The sequence below is a fragment of the Terrapene carolina genome, unplaced genomic scaffold (assembly GCF_002925995.2).
Source record: "Terrapene carolina triunguis isolate 2854851 unplaced genomic scaffold, T_m_triunguis-2.0 Scaffold110, whole genome shotgun sequence".
In the NCBI taxonomy this organism is placed as follows: domain Eukaryota; kingdom Metazoa; phylum Chordata; order Testudines; family Emydidae; genus Terrapene; species Terrapene triunguis.
In genome coordinates, this window is record NW_020664461.1 from 2,881,002 (window position 1) to 2,901,766 (window position 20,765).

General features: G+C 42.5%; 1 protein-coding gene across 1 annotated transcript; it reads left to right on the forward strand.

Moving 5' to 3' along the window:
* The first annotated feature begins 463 nt into the window (after window positions 1-463).
* LOC112110537 (riboflavin-binding protein-like) lies at window positions 464-20,765 on the forward strand. Its single transcript, XM_024205587.1, has 7 exons — window positions 464-556; window positions 2,332-2,491; window positions 3,341-3,440; window positions 4,782-4,910; window positions 13,222-13,333; window positions 19,338-19,570; window positions 20,329-20,765. Exons 2-7 carry the CDS (start codon window positions 2,344-2,346, stop codon window positions 20,345-20,347), a joined length of 741 nt encoding a protein of 246 aa, XP_024061355.1. The 5' UTR covers window positions 464-556; window positions 2,332-2,343; the 3' UTR covers window positions 20,348-20,765.

The window sequence follows — 20,765 nt, forward strand, 5'->3', positions numbered from 1 at the left end:
AACATAGGAATCGCCATATTAGATCAAACCGGTGATCCATGCAGCTCATTATCCTGTCTCTAACAATGGCTAGTAGCAGATGCTTCAAAGGAAGGTGCAAGGAACCCTGTGGTAGGTAGATAGGGAATAACCTGCTCATCGAGGATATTTTTTCCAAACCCCCATTCGTTAACGCTTGGTTTATACTATCAGGCAAGAAAGGTTTCTGTCCCTTCTAGAACTCTTGGTGAATTTTGGTGGGAGGGGGGGTTGCTTTTTGTTTGGGGGTTTTTTGCTTCTTTTTTAAAAACCTTATCTCTTGTGCCTGTATTTTCTTGTTCACCCTTCGTGATCTGCCAGCAGTAAATGAGCATTATGTGCAGGTCAGTTTGTGTACCAATTGTGTGTGTTCCTGAGATAAACCTGTTAGCTTTGCAAAGAGTCAAGGAACTCTCCTGAGGCAAACGAACTCGGGGGCACGGATACTAGGGGATATAGAGAGAGAAGAGAGCGTGCAAAGCTACTTGCTGTTTTCCAGTTTGGGGAAGAGGTAACAATCAGAGAGACAGCGGAGGAGGTGAGAACACTCAAATTGCAGAGACAGCTTTCTTTTCCTGTCATATTTTGTTTTCTTTATACTGAAAGGTAATATAGGGACTGATCCTGCAGTCCTTACTCCGGCAAAACTCTCCAATAAAGTTCATGGGGAGTTTTCCCTGAGGATTGCAGTTTATTTTTCATAATATGCACAAATAATTATGATGCGGTTTATGTGGAAGGTTCTAGATTTACATAAATAGTTCACTCGCATACTTTTGCACTCTCTATTTTGGGGAAATGTTGGTCTCAGAATTATTTTATTCTTTTATTTTTGGATTCATCATCTTTAGAAGATGCAGAAAGATCCTCAGCTTTTGTAAATCAGCAGAGCCCCACTGAAGTCAAGGAGGCAACATCAGTTTACACCAGCTGAGGATCTGGCCCATTGTCTTAAAATCCATTAGAATGAGTTCACCTATAACTGTATGTAAAGCATAATTTTCTACAGGATGCAACAGAAACCTGGAACTTATGGCACAAATTCATCCATGCTGTAAAACCAGTGAAGTCACTGGAGTTACACCATGATAAATTTACACCAGTGTATCTATAGGAAACCTGAAATCTTTTTTTTTTAAATTAACTATTTAGAACTAATTTTGCTGTACATTATTTATTTTTTTAAATCTACTGCTTGTATCTAAGTTATCACAATAATATTTTTGCCTAATTGGTACACTTTACGAGGTTATAAATTAACTGAAAAAAATCAGGAAAAAAGACCTGGGGCAAAATTTTAAGAAAGCCAGAGTGACTTAGGAGCTAAGTCCCACTTTAAAAAATGACTTAGGGAATTAGGTTCCTCAGTCACTGAGGTGCTTTTGAAAATGTTATCCCCAGTCATTACTGTGGATAGCTCAAGAAAAATCTGTGCTCAATGTGCACCAGAGGTTAGAAAAGCAAACAAAAACGTTAGGATGCATAAGGAATGGACAACAATATGGCAAATATTATAATTCCATTATACAAGTCAATAGTCTGACCTTTCCTGAAATATTGCTTTCAATTCTAGCCACTGTATCTCAAAAAAGATGTAGCAGAAATATCAAGGGGTTAGAAACAAGCAGCAAGAATGATTAGAGAGGTCTGGAAAAACTTCCATATGAAAAAAGATGGAAAAGATTAGGACTATTTAATTTATGAGGCGATAAATAAGAGGGGACAAGATAAAGGTATACAAAATAATGACTGTATAGAGATGGTAGACCTTGGGTAAGTCACTTTGCCTCTGTGTTGCAGTTCCCCATCTGTAAAATGGGGATACTAATACTTCCCTATCTCACAGTAGTCTTGTGAGGATAAAGTGCTTTGAGCTCTATCAGTGAAAAGTGCTGTATAAGAAATAGGTATTATTATTATTCCACTGTCCTCTGAAGCAGCTAGTGCCAGCCACTGTCTCAAATAGGCTACTGGACCAGCTAGACCTCTAGCTTGATGTAATATGACAATGTGTATGTTCCCATGAATCTCAAGCTGTGTTAAGATTCAGTGCCTGAGGTTCTTGATCTCAGTCATTTGTCCTGCTTGGCTTCAAAATCTTGCCTGTTAATAATACAGTATTAAGATATTGTGAAAGAGAAAGGAGACAAATACACGTAGAAATATATGTCTGTACATCTTTGCTTAGCACTTTTTAATTTTTCTCCTTTTCTAAACAGTGCTTCCTATTAGTGTTATAATCGAGTATGAAATTTCATACCAAACTTTTCTCAGAGATAAAGGACCTCGCTGAAATGTCGTCTTTCCTTACAGGGCAAGTGCAGAATGAAGATGTTCAAGTTTGCTGTAGCCCTATTTTTTGCTATCCTAGCAACATCCACCTGCAAAAGGGATAGATGTCTGGAGGGGGAGACTCACAAGCATAAACCAAGCCCTGAGCTGGACATGCATGAATGCACACTGTACTCTGAATGTAAGAGCTGTTTAATCTTTGGCAGAGAATGTTCAGAATAGTTTCAAAGTTGACCTTTGTATCAACTAACAGTCCCTACCATACTTGTAATTACTTTAACACTATGCAATATTTACAATAAGAGGTTTGTTTGATAAGCAACTTTGATTGGCTTTTTCCTTACTACCTCCAGTGCCAATTGCAGAGCCAGACACTGCTCTCCTTGAGACCGGTTGCAAAACTATTGGCTTCAGTAACTGAACTTCAAAAATGTATGATCCAAATTTCATCCAGTTGTACTCTATTTACTTAAGCTTACACTAGGGATGATTTGGGCTTGATAGGAGTATGAGAATATTTAAAATACAGCATAATTGTCTTGATTGTGATGTATCAGTGCACAAATTATAGTCCTAATTAACTTTCTGACCTGATTTAAAAGTATGAAAACATTGAAAATTAAAATGCTGTACTGGATATAAATATAAGAATAAAACCAATATTCCCTGCATGTCATCTTTTTTCTTCTTTATTTGGTAACTTCTGTATTAAAAGGCTGGAGTTCAGAAATTTCACTCCTCCAGCATATGACAGCTGGTTAAACACCACTTAGCTTCTTGGCACTGACTGAATACATTCTCCCAAAACAATATTGATGCCAGTTCAGTCCCACTTAATCAGCGGTCACATTATCATTTCCAAGATCATTCACTTACAAGTCGTAGAAAGACTTTCTTTTGTAAAGCTTCCCTCCCAGTAGTTACCATTTTGGATTAAGTGCCAAAAAGATTCATTCTAAATTTTGAGTTTTCCAAATGTTGAGTGTTAAAGTAAACCCTCATTGTAGTCTCTTTGTTTTATTTCCAACAGCTTCCTGTTGCTATGCAAACTTCACAGAGCAGTTGGCTCATTCACCAGTAATTCAAGTAAGCAACAGCTACTGGAACAGATGTGGGAATCTCAGTAAATCGTAAGTCAGCTTTGATATGGTCTATGTCCTGGTGCAATAGGACTATTCCACAATAGCTGAAACTGCCAACATTAACTCCCCCTGGAATTTCTGATGGAAACTCCATAGGTTTTTCTGGAGATGTTGCCTAAAGTGGCTGCCCCCATCTTGGCCCCTCCTCTTCCCAGCTCCTCTGTGCTCCTTCTCTCCTCGCTCAAAAATCCATGGAGTCTTAATCACACTGTATTCAGGCAGAGTGGCCTCTGCCATTTCATGAAGGGGAGTGACGGCTCTTAAGACCTGCTCTTTTAAAAAACGCGCTCTCTGGTGTGCAATCATCTGGCAACACAAACCAGTAACAAACCTGGTTTAACTGGCTGGTTAAGCCACATTTACAACCATGCCTGCTTTGTACTGCTGTAGCAGTGCAAGGCAGCTGGAGCATTCCATTGAATCTAGCCCATGATTTGTATAGTATCAACAGGGCCTTGTTCCTTGTTTAAAAAAACTAGGGTGACCAGACAGCAAATGTGAAAAATCAGCACGGGGGGTGGGGGGTAATAGGAGCCTATATAAGAAAAAGACCCAAAAATCAGGACTGTCCCTATAAAATCGGGACATCTGGTCACCCTAAAAAAAACAGATAAATTAGATTAAGTCTTAAAAAACAAAATGTAAAAGGAAAGCCAGAAAGGAAACTTGCAAATAATGAGAGAATATTTTGTAGTCTTGTGAGCCTTGTAACCATAAATGTTTTCCTAACTGAGGCTTATATTGCTAGATTTTTAGAGTTTAAAATAGGTCAGGCTACACAAATAAAAGAATGGAAGTGCAAAACAATGAAGCAAAAACATATTTGCAAAAGTTATTGCTATCTCCTGCCACTCCCAGGAGAACAACTACAATATGTGGTTTTTCAGTAACTTCAGCTGGACTAGAGAAAATCTAAATACTGGTGACATCATGAGAAACAAAGCTTTATGCTGTGGTTTGATGCTACATTTTATTATTGCCTTGAACTTGACCATTTTGTGCCAGCAAAAACTCAGTGGCTCAAATGTTTATATAAAGCAAATACAAAAGAAGCCCAAATATGATGAATTAATTCATTTAAAAATGAGAGTGAATATTCACGAACTTTTTTGCATGATTTGTCCAGTTCCAGTAATTACACAGGCAGAAGCTGCACCCAACATCAAAGGAACGAGTTTAGAATCTATACACAAATAGGACGAGAGGATGGATTTAAACTGCTCCATCTCATCTATAGTGATGGTCCTGTTGAAACCTGTTGGAAAGTGTGGACTATAATCTTGGATGCTGAGAAGCAGACTTAATTGTTGTTTTTCTCACTCAATATAGCTGTGAGGATTACATGAAGAAAATTGAATGCTTTTACCAGTGTTCCCCACATGCCGCTCACTGGATCAATCCCAACTACACTGCTGGTATTGAGTTTGTTCCTTTGTGCCAAAACTTCTGTGATGACTGGTAGGTTTAACACTTTACACTGCTCATATTTTTAGTTATATTTGAGATACCTGCATTACTCGTGTAAGGGGTAGCCACAAATGTGCAAATAATGACCCTCCCAAACAAGTGGCAACAAAATTTGATAGCACTCTGCATCATTTATCTCCCTTCTTTTGTTCAACTTCTCTTTTTTTTCCCTACACCTCTAATTTTTCCCCTTTGAATTTATTACCCTGTAAATAATAACATAACTGGCATGGGCAGTACTCAGTGACATCTCCAAGTCTAGTATAAAGTCAGTTTATATAATGGTTTGGGAAATACAAATTATGTGAGCAGCATAATCACATATATTATCTAAATATGTGCCCATGATATAGATACAATTCCTTTATTTCTGTACCTATTAAGTACGCTGTGGAATCATGGGATAAACTAACATAAATTCATTTATGTAATAAATTTAATTTATTTTTAACCTTTTGCCTCTTCACCTGTTTTCTGTCTACTAATCCATCTCTGCTGAAACTACTTCTAATACTCCATGTTTCAGAGCAGTTTTCAAACAGCCCTCATTTAATAAAAATGATAATGATCAAACCCAAAAATAGTTAATTTTTTCTTCCCCCAAATACAACTCATATAAAAGCAGGCAGTGAAAATTACCTTTTGAGATGCAAGGCAGGTGGTGGGATAGTTTTAAGCCCAATATGTTGCAAATCATCAGGTCTAGACATCTTGTATCCCACTGGAGAAGTGAGAATTCTGATTTTCCAGTGATTCAGATTCAGTATCTATTTATAGGTATAGAGAGATGTGAAATTTAGATCTTTAATCATGAAACCTTGGTATTTAGCAAAGCTATGTTAGAACACGTATAGGAGCTGGAAAAATGCATTTGATCTATTTTCTCTACTACCTTTTGGCTTGTGCATGGTAACTAAAGAATTTTGGCTTTACTGGGAAAATGATGTGAATGTAGTACAAATAATGGTTGAGATGTTCAGAGCAGTCTAGAAGATTTAGACACGTGTCTTCCGTTCAAATTGATGAGAGACAAGGTGGGTGAGACAATATCTTTTATTGGACCAACTTTTGTTGGTGAAAGAGACAAACTTTCAAGCTTACACAGATCTCCTCAAGTCTGGGAAATGTACTCAGAGTATCACAGATTAATACAAGATGGAACAGATTGTTTAGCCTAAGTAGTTAATACATTTCAAGGGAGCATTCAAGGTGAAGTGCCCCTTAAATACCTGTCCAGTCATAGGGGGGAAAGGAGGGGAAAATGATGGGGATGGGGTTTAGTAGGTTACCAATTGTTGTAATAAGCCATAAATCCAGTATCTCTATCATAGGTACTAGAACTAGAGGTGATGGGTGCGGGGGCTGCCGCACCCCCTGGCTTGAAGTGGTTTCCATTATATGCAGGGTTTACAGTTTGGTTCAATGGCTCCCAGCACCCCCACTATACAAATTGTTCCAGCACCCCTAATCTCTATTCAGTCCATGATTTATAGCAGGGGTGGCCAACCTGAGCCTGAGAAGGAGCCAGAATTTACCAATGTACATTGCCAAAGAGCCACAGTAATACGTCAGCAGCCCCACCATCAGCTCCCGCCCTCCCGCCCTCTGCCTCCCGCCCGCCGGCAGCCCCACCAATCAGCGCCTCCCCGTGCCTCCTGCCCACCACAATCAGCTGTTTCACAGTGTGCAGGGGTCTCTGGGGGGGAAGGGGAAGGAGCGAGGACAGGGCAGGCTCGGGGGAAGGGGCAAGAGCCTTGGGGGAAGGGGTGGAGTGTGGTCAGGACCTGGGGCAGAGCTGGGGGTTGAGCAGTGAGCACCCCTGGCACATTGAAAAGTTTGCGCCTGTAGCTCCAGTCCGAGAGTCAGCACCTATGCAAGGAGCCGCATATTAACTTCTGAAGAGCCGCATTTTATAGTATCTGGAAAAGTTAAGAACTTAAATTCCCAGGCTCATCTTTTGAAGGTGTATGCAGGTTTCCTTTGAGGATGAGGTCTGATAAGTCAGGTACAGAGTGATCACTTTGTGAAACGTGTTCACCCGTGGGTGGCAGGGTGTTTTTGTCTTTTATTGTTTTTCTGTGTGAGTTCCTTTGAGAGCATAGTGATTGTTTTGTTTCATCCACGTAGTTGTTAGTGGGGCATTTAGTGCACTGGGTGAGGTGGGTTGTTTTTTTTAAATATGTCCACTTTGCTCTGTGTCAAAGCTAGAGAAGGCAGGTTGAAGAAGGATAAAGCTCGTGTGTTCCACCAACGACTTTTATCCTGTTGTAGAAAATTCCATTTTGCTGGAAGAGCAGAATTGTTGACCATGGTTTTAATCCTGGAGCTTTCAGCGGTCTTTTAGATATGCTGGGCTCAGATTTTTGAGTGCCTGGGAGATAGGGACCAAGACCTTTAACTTGACTGGATAGGCTCAGCTCTGTGGATTCAAATCCAAAACCACCACCACTGAAATTTGAAGGTGTTTAGATAATAGATTCCAGGTTGGGCCCATCTCTTATATACAGTATTTGTATAGTATCAGAGTGGTAGCCGTGTTAGTCTGGATCTGTAAAAAGCGACAAAGAGTCCTGTGGCACCTTATAGACTAACAGACGTATTGGAGCATGAGCTTTCATGGGTGAATACGAAGAAGTGGGTATTCACCCACGAAAGCTTATGCTCCAATACGTCTGTTAGTCTATAAGGTGCCACAGGACTCTTCGTCAGTATTTGTATAGGAATTGCTGTCTTTTTATTTATGATGGTGCCCAGTATATGCTTGGCTTTTTCCAGACAGATAAGAAAAAACAATCCCTGTCCCAAGGATAGACAGACAGATACGTAGACAGGGGTTAGGGGGAATGGGAAACAACATATCACTTTTTTCTCTAATTTTTACTCTATGTACATGTCACCATGATTCACGATAGGCAGCTTTGCAAAAGTAGGGCTTCAAGAGGAACTTAAATATGGAGAGATAAGGGTCTTGTGCATGAACTCTGGAAGGTGACAACTTCAAAATGCATAAGAAGCAGCATGGAAAAGGGCATGGAGGGGTGTTATGTGAAAAGCTGATAAAGGAGCAACTGAGGACAGCATCGTTGGCAGAGCAGAGGGGGCCAGGGAGTGACATGAAATATGAACAGTCGAAGGGACGGGCAGAGTTATATAGCATTTTGAAGGAGCTGGCAAGAAACTTAAATCTGATGCAGTCATGGACGGGAAGACAATGGAAAGGATTCAGAGGGAAATGATCAGACCAATAAGCGAGGAGACGACTTCCACTGTGTTCTGCAATCCCATTTGTTGTTTCAAGGCCTGATCCAAAGCTCATTGTAGTCAGCTGGGCACAGATCCTCAAAGGTATGTAGGCACCTAACTCTCCTTAAAATCAGTAGGAGTTAGGCACCATACCCTTGACGGTCTGGGCCTTGGAGTCTTTCTGTTGGATATCAGTGGACTTTGGAGCAGGCCCATAATAGGCAATATGAGGTGCCACTGAAAGCTAGAATAAACCTTGTACAATCCATATCAATCAAACAAAAAGTCATTATCTATCTGTTATGTAAAATTAAAGAACAGCATAATGGTGGAAGAAAATACACATAACCCATGTAATTTATGCCCATTTTAAGGCCCCTTTTCTACAGCCAGGGTGGTGGAAAGCAAATGAGAATTAGGCCTCTAATGTATATTATGGGTTTCCGTGATGTTACAAAGCACTCCAGTTTTCCTCATGTGGTTTAGCTGAATATAAACAGAACCAGCTGGTAAATCATGTTTTGTAACCTTGAAGAAAAGACCATTTTGGTCTGGGAGTTTATGCTCCTCGGGACAAGGTCTGTCCCTTCTTGAATGTCTGGAAAGCACCAAGAAGATAGTGAGCAAATAAGAAGTACTTATTTACCTGCAGTATTACTTTCCATCCCATTTCTTATGCATCCCACTCATCTGGTACTCCAGTTGGTGTCATATACACCTGGCATAGGACACAAATATACAAATGACCCAATATATTATATGCATGGGTGTGTGTCTGACATCTTTCAGTGTCATTCCCATTCTCTCGTTCCACCCAAGGCCAGAGACTAAAAGGTATTTTGAACGAAATTCCCACTCTCCTTGACATTCCAAAGTAGCATTTCCAAGATTTTCCACATTGTACTCATGGGAGTCCTTTTAGTATGCTGCAGCGCTCCTGGGGAAGTGACCTACTTTCTCCATGGGCTGTGAATGTGCCTGCTGTATACCATAGTCTTTGTGGCCAGAAATGTGCATAAGATTCTGAGAGAGCAGTGATTTCATTTAAAATAAATTCATCTGACTAGCCTGGGGCCTTCCCCTTTCTTCCTATTGTTTTAGGATTTCCTGCTCCCATCAGCATTAAAACCGTTCTCTTTGAAAGTCCCTATGAACCGTGCAGAGCCCCGTGAGCGGCTTTCTTTCTGACCCATCTGCGAAATGGGCCCCTGCCCATCAGAAGGGGAAGCATGAATTCTGAAAAATAATCCTGAACATCCAAATAAGAATTAGCTCCAAAATAAAAATACCTAGCAGTGAAGTAACCTGCCCTGTGAAAAGCAGATCAGTCTTAGGCCTGGTCTACACTAGGGCGGGATCGATCTAAGATACGCAACTTCAGCTACGAGAATAGCGTAGCTGAAGTCGACTTATCTTAGATCGACTTAGAATCACTTACTTCGCGTCCTCGCGGCGCGGGATCAACGGCTGCCACTCCCCCGTCGACTCCACTTCTGCCTCTCGCTGTGGTGGAGTTCCGGAGTCAATGGCAGAGCGATCAGGGATCGATTTATCGCATCTAGTGTAGACGCACTAAATCGATCCCCGATAGATCAATCACTACCCGCCGATCCAGTGGGTAGTGTAGACGTACCCTTAGGCTATGGCTACATTAGAGAATTTACAGCAGTGCAAGTGCCCCGCCATAAGCTCTCTAACGTAGTCACTCTAAGGCCTGGTCCACACTACCCCCCCACTTCGGACTAAGGTACGCAAATTCAGCTACGTTAATAACGTAGCTGAATTCGAAGTACCTTAGTCCGAACTTCCCGCGGGTCCAGACGCGGCAGGAAGGCTCCCCCGTCGATGCCGCGTACTCCTCTCGCCAAGCTGGAGTACCGGCGTCGACGGCGAGCACTTCCGGGATCGATCCGGGATCGATTTATCGCGTCTAAACCAGATGCGATAAATCGATCCCAGAACATCGATTGCCTGCCGCCGGACCCTCCGGTAAGTGTAGACGTACCCTTAGCCGATGGGAGAGAGCTCTTCCATCGGCTTAACTGCTCCAGCCCCCATGAGCGGCAGTTGCTCTGTCAGCAGGGGAAGCTCTCCCACACCGCGCATAAGTCAGCACAAATTGTCGCTCGGGGAGTGATTAATTCACACGCCTGAGTGACATAACTTACCTCGACTTAAGCTACAGTGTAGCCATAGCCTTAAGGTGCCTGCTGGCTGGTGTGAGGGGCTTTCAAGTTTGCATTTGTGCTTTTCACAAGCCTCAAGGAGCCATGTGTGGGTTTCTGGACAGCATGAATCTCTTCAGATGACAGAACCTTGCATAATTTTGCCCCCCATAATTGGCTCCCCCTTGAGACTTAAAAAAAAAGCCTATGAAAAACAGGGACTCTCTCTTCCTATATGTAGGTATTGCACTCAGCACAATGGGGCACTGATCTTGACCGGAGGACCCTGCACATTACTAATATAGATGATAAATACAAATAGTGATTAATTCAGGTTCCTGTGGGACAGCGTCAAGCCCCCTATTCAGCAATACTCCTAAGCACATGTTTTTAAGTGCCTTGCTGAAGAGGGAAGGATTTAAGCACATGCTTAAAGTTAAGCATGTGCTGAATTGGAGCCTAATTGCTGAAGCTCTGATGTTGATAGCTGTACCAGTGCCAGACACAGCAGCACAATGGTACTGGCCAAGCCTGCCTGTCAGTGGCATATTAAGGCTGGATCATAAGAATTGGCCAGTTTCTGACCTGTACTGCCAACAGGGCCCCAAAGTCCAGCAGCAGATTCACATGTGGGCAGGCTTGGGACTATCCCATTCTCCCACCCAGTTGTTGCTCAGTTCAGATCTCGTTTATCCTCCATCTGTTCTTGCTGTTACCCCCACAAGGGGGTGTGATGGAAACAGATTTGAGTCCTTTCTCGAAATGGAGAGAGACTTGTGATCAACAAAGCAACATAGGACTTTGGACAACACACTTCCTAGATTGTTCTTGCTCAGAGTTCGCCAAAGGCTATCCTTGAAAAGTTGAACTCGTACAATTTAAAGTTTAACATGTCATTGTATCACTACTGAGTGGAGTTCCTGGTATCAAAAGTCCACTCCAGCACTACCAGGTGATTACTGCATCATAAAAGCGTGGCTGTTGAAAACTGACTGAATGTGAAAATGTGAGACACAAGTATTTTCAGCTTGTTGCACACATTGTATAGAAAACAAGTTTAAAATAGCTTTGATCGCTCCTAAGTTTTCAAAGACTAAGGGCTGAATTTGGATGTGAATGCATTGTTGTTCTTATTATTTATAATACACCAGCACCTAAAATCCTAGTAAGGATTGTGGCCCCATCGTGTGAGGTGCTGTACAAATCCATTAGTAGCGATAGTCCTTGCCCAAAAGAGCTTATAAACTAGGGCTTAACTTTGTGTGTACAATAGTGCCAACCTTTGCAATTTGATTTTGAGTCTTGCCCCAGCTTCTGGAGTCATGTGACTATGTGAGAATCTCAGCTTTAATTAAAAAAAAAATTAAGTTTCTAGCCTTCATGGTTGCAGAAAAAACCTTGAAAAGGGGACCTGAGTGTACCCTGAAGATTCAAAAACAGAAAGCAAATTGAAAAAAAACCCCCACCAAATGTCTTCTTTTTAAAAATGTGCATGATTTTAGGACAATCTTGATTTTTCTGGCCCTGGCTCATGATTTTGGAACTCTTGGGGTTACTCAGATGAGTAATTCCACTGAAATCTTTGAAACTACTCAGGGCAAGTCTACACTACAAATTAAGTTGACCTAAGTTACGGCGATGTATAGCCACCGCACTAAGTAAATCACTTTTGCATGTCCACACCACGCTCCTTGTGTGGCGGTGCGTGTCCTCACCGGGAGCACTTGCGCCAGTTTAACTGTCATTGTGGGACGGCCTCTGAAAGGCAGCAATAGTCGCTGTAAGCAACACAGTGTCTACACTGACACTGCATCGACCTATGTGCTATGCCTCTCGCGGAGGTGGAGTTATTAAGTTTGTGTAGTGGACGAGTTACATCAGTGGGAGCCACACTTTAGTGTAGACACTCACAGAGTTAGGTCAACGTAAGCTGCCTTACGTCGACATAACTCTGTAGTATAGACCAGGCCTCAGACACACAGAGGTACGCTGGTGTGTAAGTGTTTGCAAAATCTGGGCTTTAGGGAAGATAAGGCCCAATACATGAATATAACAAACAATAAGAGAGGGAGGAAGCATGAGGGTAACAGTAATAAGTTACTTTTTCCTTATATAGGCTAACCGTTTACAGTACTTGACGATTACAAATAATTTACCTGCTTTTTTATTTAATTGTCATTTAAAACAGTTCCGATCAAACCATAGTCCTCTGGGCTCCTTTAACATCCTCTCTTCTGCCCCCAGCTTCAAGCCCCTAGCAATAGTGAACCTGGGCTCTTGGACTATTTTTAACCGATCTTATTTAATTGCTCATTAGTTGATTGCTTTCCCCCTTTCTTTGAACATAAGAACAGCCACACTGGGTCAGACCAATGGTCCGTCCAGTAGCCTGTCTTCTGACAATGGCCGGTGCCAGAGGCTTCAGAGGGAATGAATAGAGCAGTTATGGAGTGATCCATCCCCGTTGTCCAGTCCCAGCAGCGGGGACTCGGAGGCTTTACAGCCTCTTTACAGCCCCCTTCACACTGGCATTATTAGTTTCTTTCCTTTTGTAAATATAAAAATTCCCCACTTCTCTCTGAGGACGGTCTGTCCTTGGGGTGCCTGCCCCACAGGGCTGCTGCTGTCCAATTTTGGCTGCTTGTAGATGCTGGGTATAAGAGAGCAGAAAGTCCATGGATCAGTGATGGCGTTTGCCGCAGTTTCCCTACAGTAAAAAGGAGATAATATGTTCACGTCTTTGAGATCACTGGAGGAAAAGTGCTATGTAAGCACAGAGTATTAGCAGAACCCATGCGCCCTTCTTTGTGTGACATCAGTGTAATCCGGTGACATCTCTGAAGAACAAGGAGGTAAATAATTTTACTTTCTGTTCCCCACTAAACTCCATGCAGGTATGAAGCATGTAAAAATGACGCCACCTGCATCCACAACTGGCTGACAGACTGGGAATGGGATGCAAATGGAGAGAACCACTGTAAAAACGAATGCATCCCCTACAATAAGGTGAGAAAGCACACCGGATCAGTTACAGGAATAAAAGAATTAAAAGACAGTGAGCGCTACTTCCTGAGGGGTTAACTCATCAAAAAAGTCTTTGGGGAAAAAAATTCAACAGGTAAATTGTTTGGACTTCTACAATTCCAGGTTTTGTCTATACACGTCTACCCCGATATAACGCTGTCCTCGGGAGCCAAAAAAGCTTACCGCGTTATAGGTGAAACGCGTTATATTGAACTTGCTTTGATCCGCCGGAGTGCGCAGCCCCGCCCCCCTCCCGGAGCGCTGCTTTACCGTGTTATATCCAAATTCGTGTTATATCGGGTTGTGTTATATCGGGGTAGAGGTGTACCAGATTTTTTCTTATTTAATTTCTCACCTTGGGTGAAGCAGGATGGCAAGGAGTAGACACTGATATTTTAACCATTGTATTGTCTAGATCAGTGGCTCTCAACCTTTCCAAACTACTGTACCCCTTTCAGGAGTCTGATTTAGCTTGTGTAGCCCCAAGTTTCACCTCACCTAAAACTACTTGCTTACAAACTCAGACATAAAAAATACAAAAGTGTTCCAGCACACTATTACTGAAAAAATGCTTACTTTCTCATTTTTACCATGTAATTATAAAAGAAATCAACTGGAATACTGTATAAATATTGTACATATATTTCAGTGTATAATATACATTTCAGTGTATAGCATACATGTACCCCTGATTGAGAACCACCGGTCTAGATACTGAAGTGTAGAGAAATATTAACGTGGAGAATACAACAAAAGGAGAAATGTCTACGTGATTTAAGAGCCTGCGTCCCATGGACTTTCGATGAGAGCGCCTAAGTGCTTATGTCTCTTTTGAAAATGGGATGTAAGCTCTTAAGTCACATTTTTTTAAATATTTACCCTTTAGATTTGATGCATCTTTACCCTGTTTGTACTTTCGCACTCATGCTTTTTTCCCCCAGGGAAGAGCGTTTGTCCTCCAAATCCCTGTGGAAATGCTTAGACTCCCCGTTTTTCTTCCTTTATCCTCCTCAGACCCCTGCTGGTTAAACAGCAGCACTGACAGACTTTATAAGAGCTCACCCAGTCCTTCTGATAAAAGTCTGATGGCTGTGGTGCCTAACCTGAGCAAGAGTATAAAATGAAGGCTCACATGGGGACACTGAGGAATCCTAGGGGAAAAAATTGTCTGGGGCCTGAGCCAAAGTTAATTGAAGTAAATGGGGGTCTTTCCACTTACTTCAGTGGCCTTTGGATCAGGTGAAAATTGTGTAGTGTGGGACTGTAATACAGTAACTGGGTTTTGAATATTAATAAAGATTTAGTTTACATGAGCCTGTGAGAACTGCTCACACAGCAGGGTTCCCTGAGGACGGAGGATGGGGACTGAACTGAAAATTCATTGGTGAAGACAGGTACTAGGCTTGCAAAGCTGTTCGCCTCCAAGTCACTGTTACTTGAAGGTGGAACTGGATGGTTGCGAATGACTGCAAGGCTGTTCAGTGGCCTCTGTGAGAGGAGATGACGTGGAACTGGTGTCAGCATTACAAAACCCACCACAAGTGGGAGTCTCAGCAGAAAAGACTATAAATGAATGGACTGTGGAGACTACGGGCTCGACTTTCAGAAGTGCTGAGGATCCATGCAGCTCTGGTTGAAGCAAAGACGGAAAATAGCACCTCAGAAAATTGGCTCTGAGCGCCCTTCCGATAGCTAAAGCTGGTCCCTGCTCATTCTGTGCCTGTTCTGCAGATAGGCTGAAACCTTCTGTCACCTTTCACCATCCCTAAACTCACTGGTAGTTATTTTTAAAGAAAATATATCCATCAGCCGGGAAAGACCAGGCAGCAAATCCAGAAGTCTTATCAACTCGAACCAGACACTGCAGTTCTTAAGCTAAACACATAGCCATGCCCCTTGCTGGCCATGGTTATCACCAAATACTGCTCATGATGATTAGAAGGAGAGTAAAGAAGAGGTTTCTCCAAAGCAAGCTCTCTGCTACTCCACTTTCATTTCCACGGCAATAATCATTTCATTTGAAGCTAAAAGCTACAAAAATATTGAGACAAGGTGGGTGAGGTAATATCTTTTAGTGGACCAACTTCTGTTGGTGAGAGAACTTGTGTGTGTGTGTTAATGGTTTTTAGAATCAATTGTTCTTTATTGCCATTTTAATTAAATGGCAAGAAACTTGTATGATAATGGATATAGAGGCTTTTGGTTATAGAACAAAACGAATCATCTAACTGAAAGATTTGAAGATACATTTATGTTATACAAACAATATACACGTGGGAGGAGCTGAGGAGAGGAAATGTACAATGTCGTATAAAAGATACACTCAGTTCAAAAGTACAAGGGCCTGATTATCCATGGCCTTGACCTTCTGTGATCATCGACAATTGTAGAAAAGGGGTGTATTAGGCTGCCCAATCACAATTGTTATGTTTTACTCCTGTTTTTTACAGGTATCAATGACTGCACAAGGTGCAAGGCCCGTTATGTTTAATAACAACCTCTGCCAGCAAAATTATCACATCATGGCTCTCTCCTATTATCAAAGCACAGTAATACAGTACATCAGTGGTTCTCAAACTGAGGGCTTCAGCCTGGGCGGCAGGGCTCAGGTTACAGGCCCCCTGCCTGGGGCTGAAGCCTTTGGGCTTGGGCTTGGGCCTCCCTGGCCTGGGGCAGTGGGGCTTTGGCTTTTTCCTCCCACCCCTCCCCCAGGGTGGCGGGGCTCGGGCAGGCTCAGGCTTCGGTCCCCCCTCCTGGGGTCCTGTAGTAATTTTTGTTGTCAGAAGGGGGTTGCATTGCAATGAGGTTTGAGAACCCCTGTGGTACATAATTCAAATTAATAGTATTCTGCTTGTTTACATGGCAATAGCCCAAACACCTCAAAGCACTGTCCAAACCATTTAAAATAACATGCTTTCAGGGTTAAAATGAAACGCTGAAAAAGTCAGACTTTGCTTGCGCTTGGAGTGAGCTTCTGGAAGGGAAGTTGCTGATATCCAAAAGGCACAGAGAGTTCTCGAGTGTCAGTGCATTGCAGACAGATGCTTTATTTCTTCAAGTGCCTTTAACTCATATGGTGAAGCAATCAACAGCCATGCATTTGACATGTGAATGGCTGGAAGGAGTATGTGGAACTAATGCTGAATATCAAAAATGTACAATGGATCCTAGCCAGTTTTACACATGCTATCTTAAAATTTATGAGCCACATGGTATCATTGTTCTGCATGCAGAGCACTCACCAAAAGGCACTTAGAGCAAAGCCCACAAGTAGAATATAGCCCGAGGCATGGAGAAATGAAAAGCCTCTGCACCAGTTTGAGGGCTGGTATGCTTTATCGATTCTGTTCTGAATATCCTGTAGCCATAGCAGCAAGATCAGAATAAAGTGAATTGCATAAGATTAATCTAGCAAGTATGAGAGTACGAGTGAGTGATTTGGAGTCTGTTGGACACCAGGGCTCAATCTAGAAATGTCCCTTACATAAGGGAATAAAGAAAGGCATATTTATAGACTTTACTGGCTCCTGAATTGACCAGCAGGATGCAAGGAAATAGCCAGGACTGAAGGAATAAGCCTTAAGCCAGTGAAAGGGACAGAAATAGAGAAGGTACAGCCAGAGGGCTAGATTTTCCTGCTCTGGGTGTGCAGGGGGAAAAAGGATGCAGAGCCCCTTGCACACCTTGTGGCCTAAATCCCCCTCATTGCTCTCTGTACACTGACTGGCAGTCTCAGACCTGCACTAGAGAGAGCACATGTTCAAAAAGGAGGTGAAAGTTAGTGGGCTGCTGCCCGCCTTCGCACTCCACAGGCATAGCACCTCCAGCAACTGCAGCTTAGCTGAAGCCAGCTCCCTGCCATTCCGTTATAGCTTTAAAAGCTACATTACAGCGCAGAGATTTTGAGGGCTATTTGGAATGGACTCCATATTAGTCACCGATGATAGATTGTAAGGTCAGAAGAGACCATTCTGAACTAATCTCGTCTGACCTCCTGGTGTATACTATGCATATCACAAGCATAGTATACACCAGGGGTTCTCAAACTGGGGGTTGGGACCCCTCAGGGGGTCGCGAGGTTATTACCTGGGGGGTCACAAGCTGTCAGCCTCCACCCCAAACCCCGCTTTGCCTCCAGCATTTATAATGGTGTTAAATATATAAAAAAGTGTTTTTAATGTATAAGGGGGGGTCGCACTCAGAGGCTTGCTGTGTGAAAGGGGTCACCAGTACAAACGTCTGAGAACCCCTGGTATACACCAAGATCTTCCCCCCCTCCCCCGAGCAAAGAAAGAGACAGCTTCTTCAGGAGAAGAAGAGACCACTCTGGGAAATGGGGGGAGGGTGCAACTCACAGACATGATGTCCCCACCCCTGCTCCCACATAACTGGGCCTGAGGAGCTAGCCTAAAAATAACAATCATTAATACTTTGCAGTTATAGCACCTTTCATCCAATGATCCCTGAGCCACAGAGAAATGAGTGACTTGCACAGAGTGAATCATCTGGGAAGAGACTCTCTTTATTATATGGACACACATGGGTGACAAGGGTAACTCGAAAAGCTGTTGCACATGGCAGAATTTGCAACACTACTGGAAACTCAGCATATTTATAGGAACTGATGCTTATGGGCAAGGGATCCACTACACTCACTGCACACTTATAACTTCCATTAGCAATAACAGTGTGTAGGGGAGGGCGTCTGCATAACAATGAGAACAATAGACCATACAATACTTTGAATATATATAGTAATGTCCATCAGGGATCTCAAAGTGCTTCACAAGCACTGAGTTAGTCTGACAACACCCCTATTGGGATATGTATTATACTCATTTCCCACTAACAAAGGAATGCAGAGACAAGTTAAATGACTAGACCAAGGTTGCGGAGTGAGTCAGTGACAAAGTCAGAAATAGACCTCAGTAGTCCTTCAATCACTAAACAATACTTCCTGCTTCTTACTCCCAAGCTTGCTTCATTTGCCATCACGCATATGCCAAGTACTTTATCAGCTTTATTTTGCAGGGTAGCTAAGTCTCTTTTGCAATAATTTAAACAGAAGGTATTACAAATCAACAGCAAATATGTGGAGAACAAAGTGCAAACGAAGATAACATTAATGACCTATTCATGGCTTTGCTAAAGTACATGACCTGCCAACTCTGCTGACCTAAAGGCTACCTGTTCTTAGCTTCTCCAACCAATAAGATATGAATGTTTATTTGAGTCCAGGCCAGGAGGGCAGCAGGTTACCATGACATAAACAAAACAGCGAAGAGGTTTATTTGCAGTGTGGTCATAAAGGTCACTGTAGGTAATGCTTCCAAAAAAGATTTTGGTACAAAACAAGATATAGGACAGATTCATTTTAAACTGGTACAGGGACCTGTAATTTCCCTGAGCTGAACATGTCCCCTTGGGGGACTCACTCTGAGGGAGGGCAGGTGATGTTGTGGCTCTCTGCCTTCCCTTGGAGTTCCTACAAGCAGGGGGTGGCTGTTCTGAGTTCCGCCTGTACTCTCTGTGTGGGGTCCTGAATGGCCGTAATGTACATATACTGACAACAGTGAAATTCCAGATAGCCACAAACCTGTTAGACTGCACTGCTCCGTGGAGTAATAGATGATTTCAGCTTCCAGAACTCTGTCTGATACAAAGGTCACTAAAACAAATACATGTCAGAATGTCCTGGCACATTACTTGCTGTATGGGGTCACACACACACACTGGCTTTCATCGATGGCACCCAGCATGTGAAAACAACTTAGAAAATAAGGGGCTATATTCTTCTTTGCCCTGCACCTTGCAAAGTGGTTTGCAGCAGGCTAAGTGGGTCTCACACACTACCAGGCTGATTTGGCAATGTTTTAGATCCTCTTTACACTGGTAGAAATGACCAAGGGCAACGGCAAATCAGGCCCAAATGTTTTTGATGGGTGAGGTGGTTTTTTTAAATTTCATCTGTTTTTTTGACATCTAGGTGTATGCAAATGGGACTGACATGTGCCAAAGCATGTGGGGGGACTCGTTTAAGGTGAGCGAATCCTCCTGCCTCTGCTTGCAAATGAACGAGAAGGATGCGGTGGCGATCAAGTATTTAACTTCCGAAAGCTCGGAGGAGAGTTCCAGCATCAGTAGCAGCGAGGAGCGCGCCTGCAGACGTAAACTGCGAAAGACTGAGCGCCTAACGGAAGAGGAAGGGGTGGAAATAGAGTGAGTGCTGGGGGGGATTTGGTACAAGAAGTTCTAAGGCTTGGGGGAGTAGAAGGGGCTCAGTGGGGTAATGTCAGGCTGCCCTACCAGTTGAAGTTTGGGAGATCACATAGATTACGTCACAAGAAATTAAATCAGTGGTAATTGCTCACGTTATACCTTATCTGATTTTTGTCTACATCACAAAACTGCTAGGCAGATTAGCACTGACGTGTCCAATTGAGGACGACACTTGCAACTTGAAATGAAATGGCCCAGAGCCTAATGACTATGTTTAGGGCTTGATGTTTTTTCAGAGGTGCTGAGCACCTGCAGCTCCCATTGATTTCAAATGGAGTTGTGAGGACTCAGGACCTCTGGAAAATCATGTCTTTAGTGTGTACAAATGGAGAAGATTGCAGCCACCCAAATCTTTAATATGGAGATGCAGTTCTGAGATTACAAACTCATGCTGAACACTGCCTGGACTGAGCTGGAGTATTACATTCGGGGAGGCCAATGCGGGCTGGCTACTGATAAATGAAAATGTAATTTCTCATCAAGATGTAGGTACAAAATGATAGCTTACTATATACAGACAAACTCATTAGTCCATAGGGGATACTAAACTATACTGTACTAAACTGTATATAGGGATGATTTTACATGTAACAAAACATGTTCAATATTAGTGAGTTTTTACTTTAAACAATGTCATTATAAAAGAATCCTACAGTGTGAATATGAAGTATGAACTTGAGCTTTATTAATCCCCACAGGGTGTTTGAAATTCTGTGACAGAAGGGACCTGGTTCTAATCCTCCCTGAAGATCACCAGACTGATGCCTCAGGATGTCACAGAGAATGTTCTGTTTCCATTCTCCACCGCCAGTACTATTGCCAAAGCTAAACCAAAATCTGTACTAATTGTAAGGGGACATTATCCTGATAATAGTGGATCAAATTCTGCCCTTGGTTACACTTGTGCAATCTCTTTGATGCTGGTAAAGTGCCATGGATCTGTCTGTTTTTCTAAGTCACCTATCACAGTGATTTCACCAGTGTAATTCAAAGAAGGATTTGGTTTCAGCAGGCCAGATTCTTGGCTGGTGTAAATCAGAGGCATGCTGATTTACACCAGGTGAAGATCTGGGCCCTAGCTTTTAAAATGTCGTGGCTCATATTAACAATAAAATGAAGCATTTTAAAAATCCAA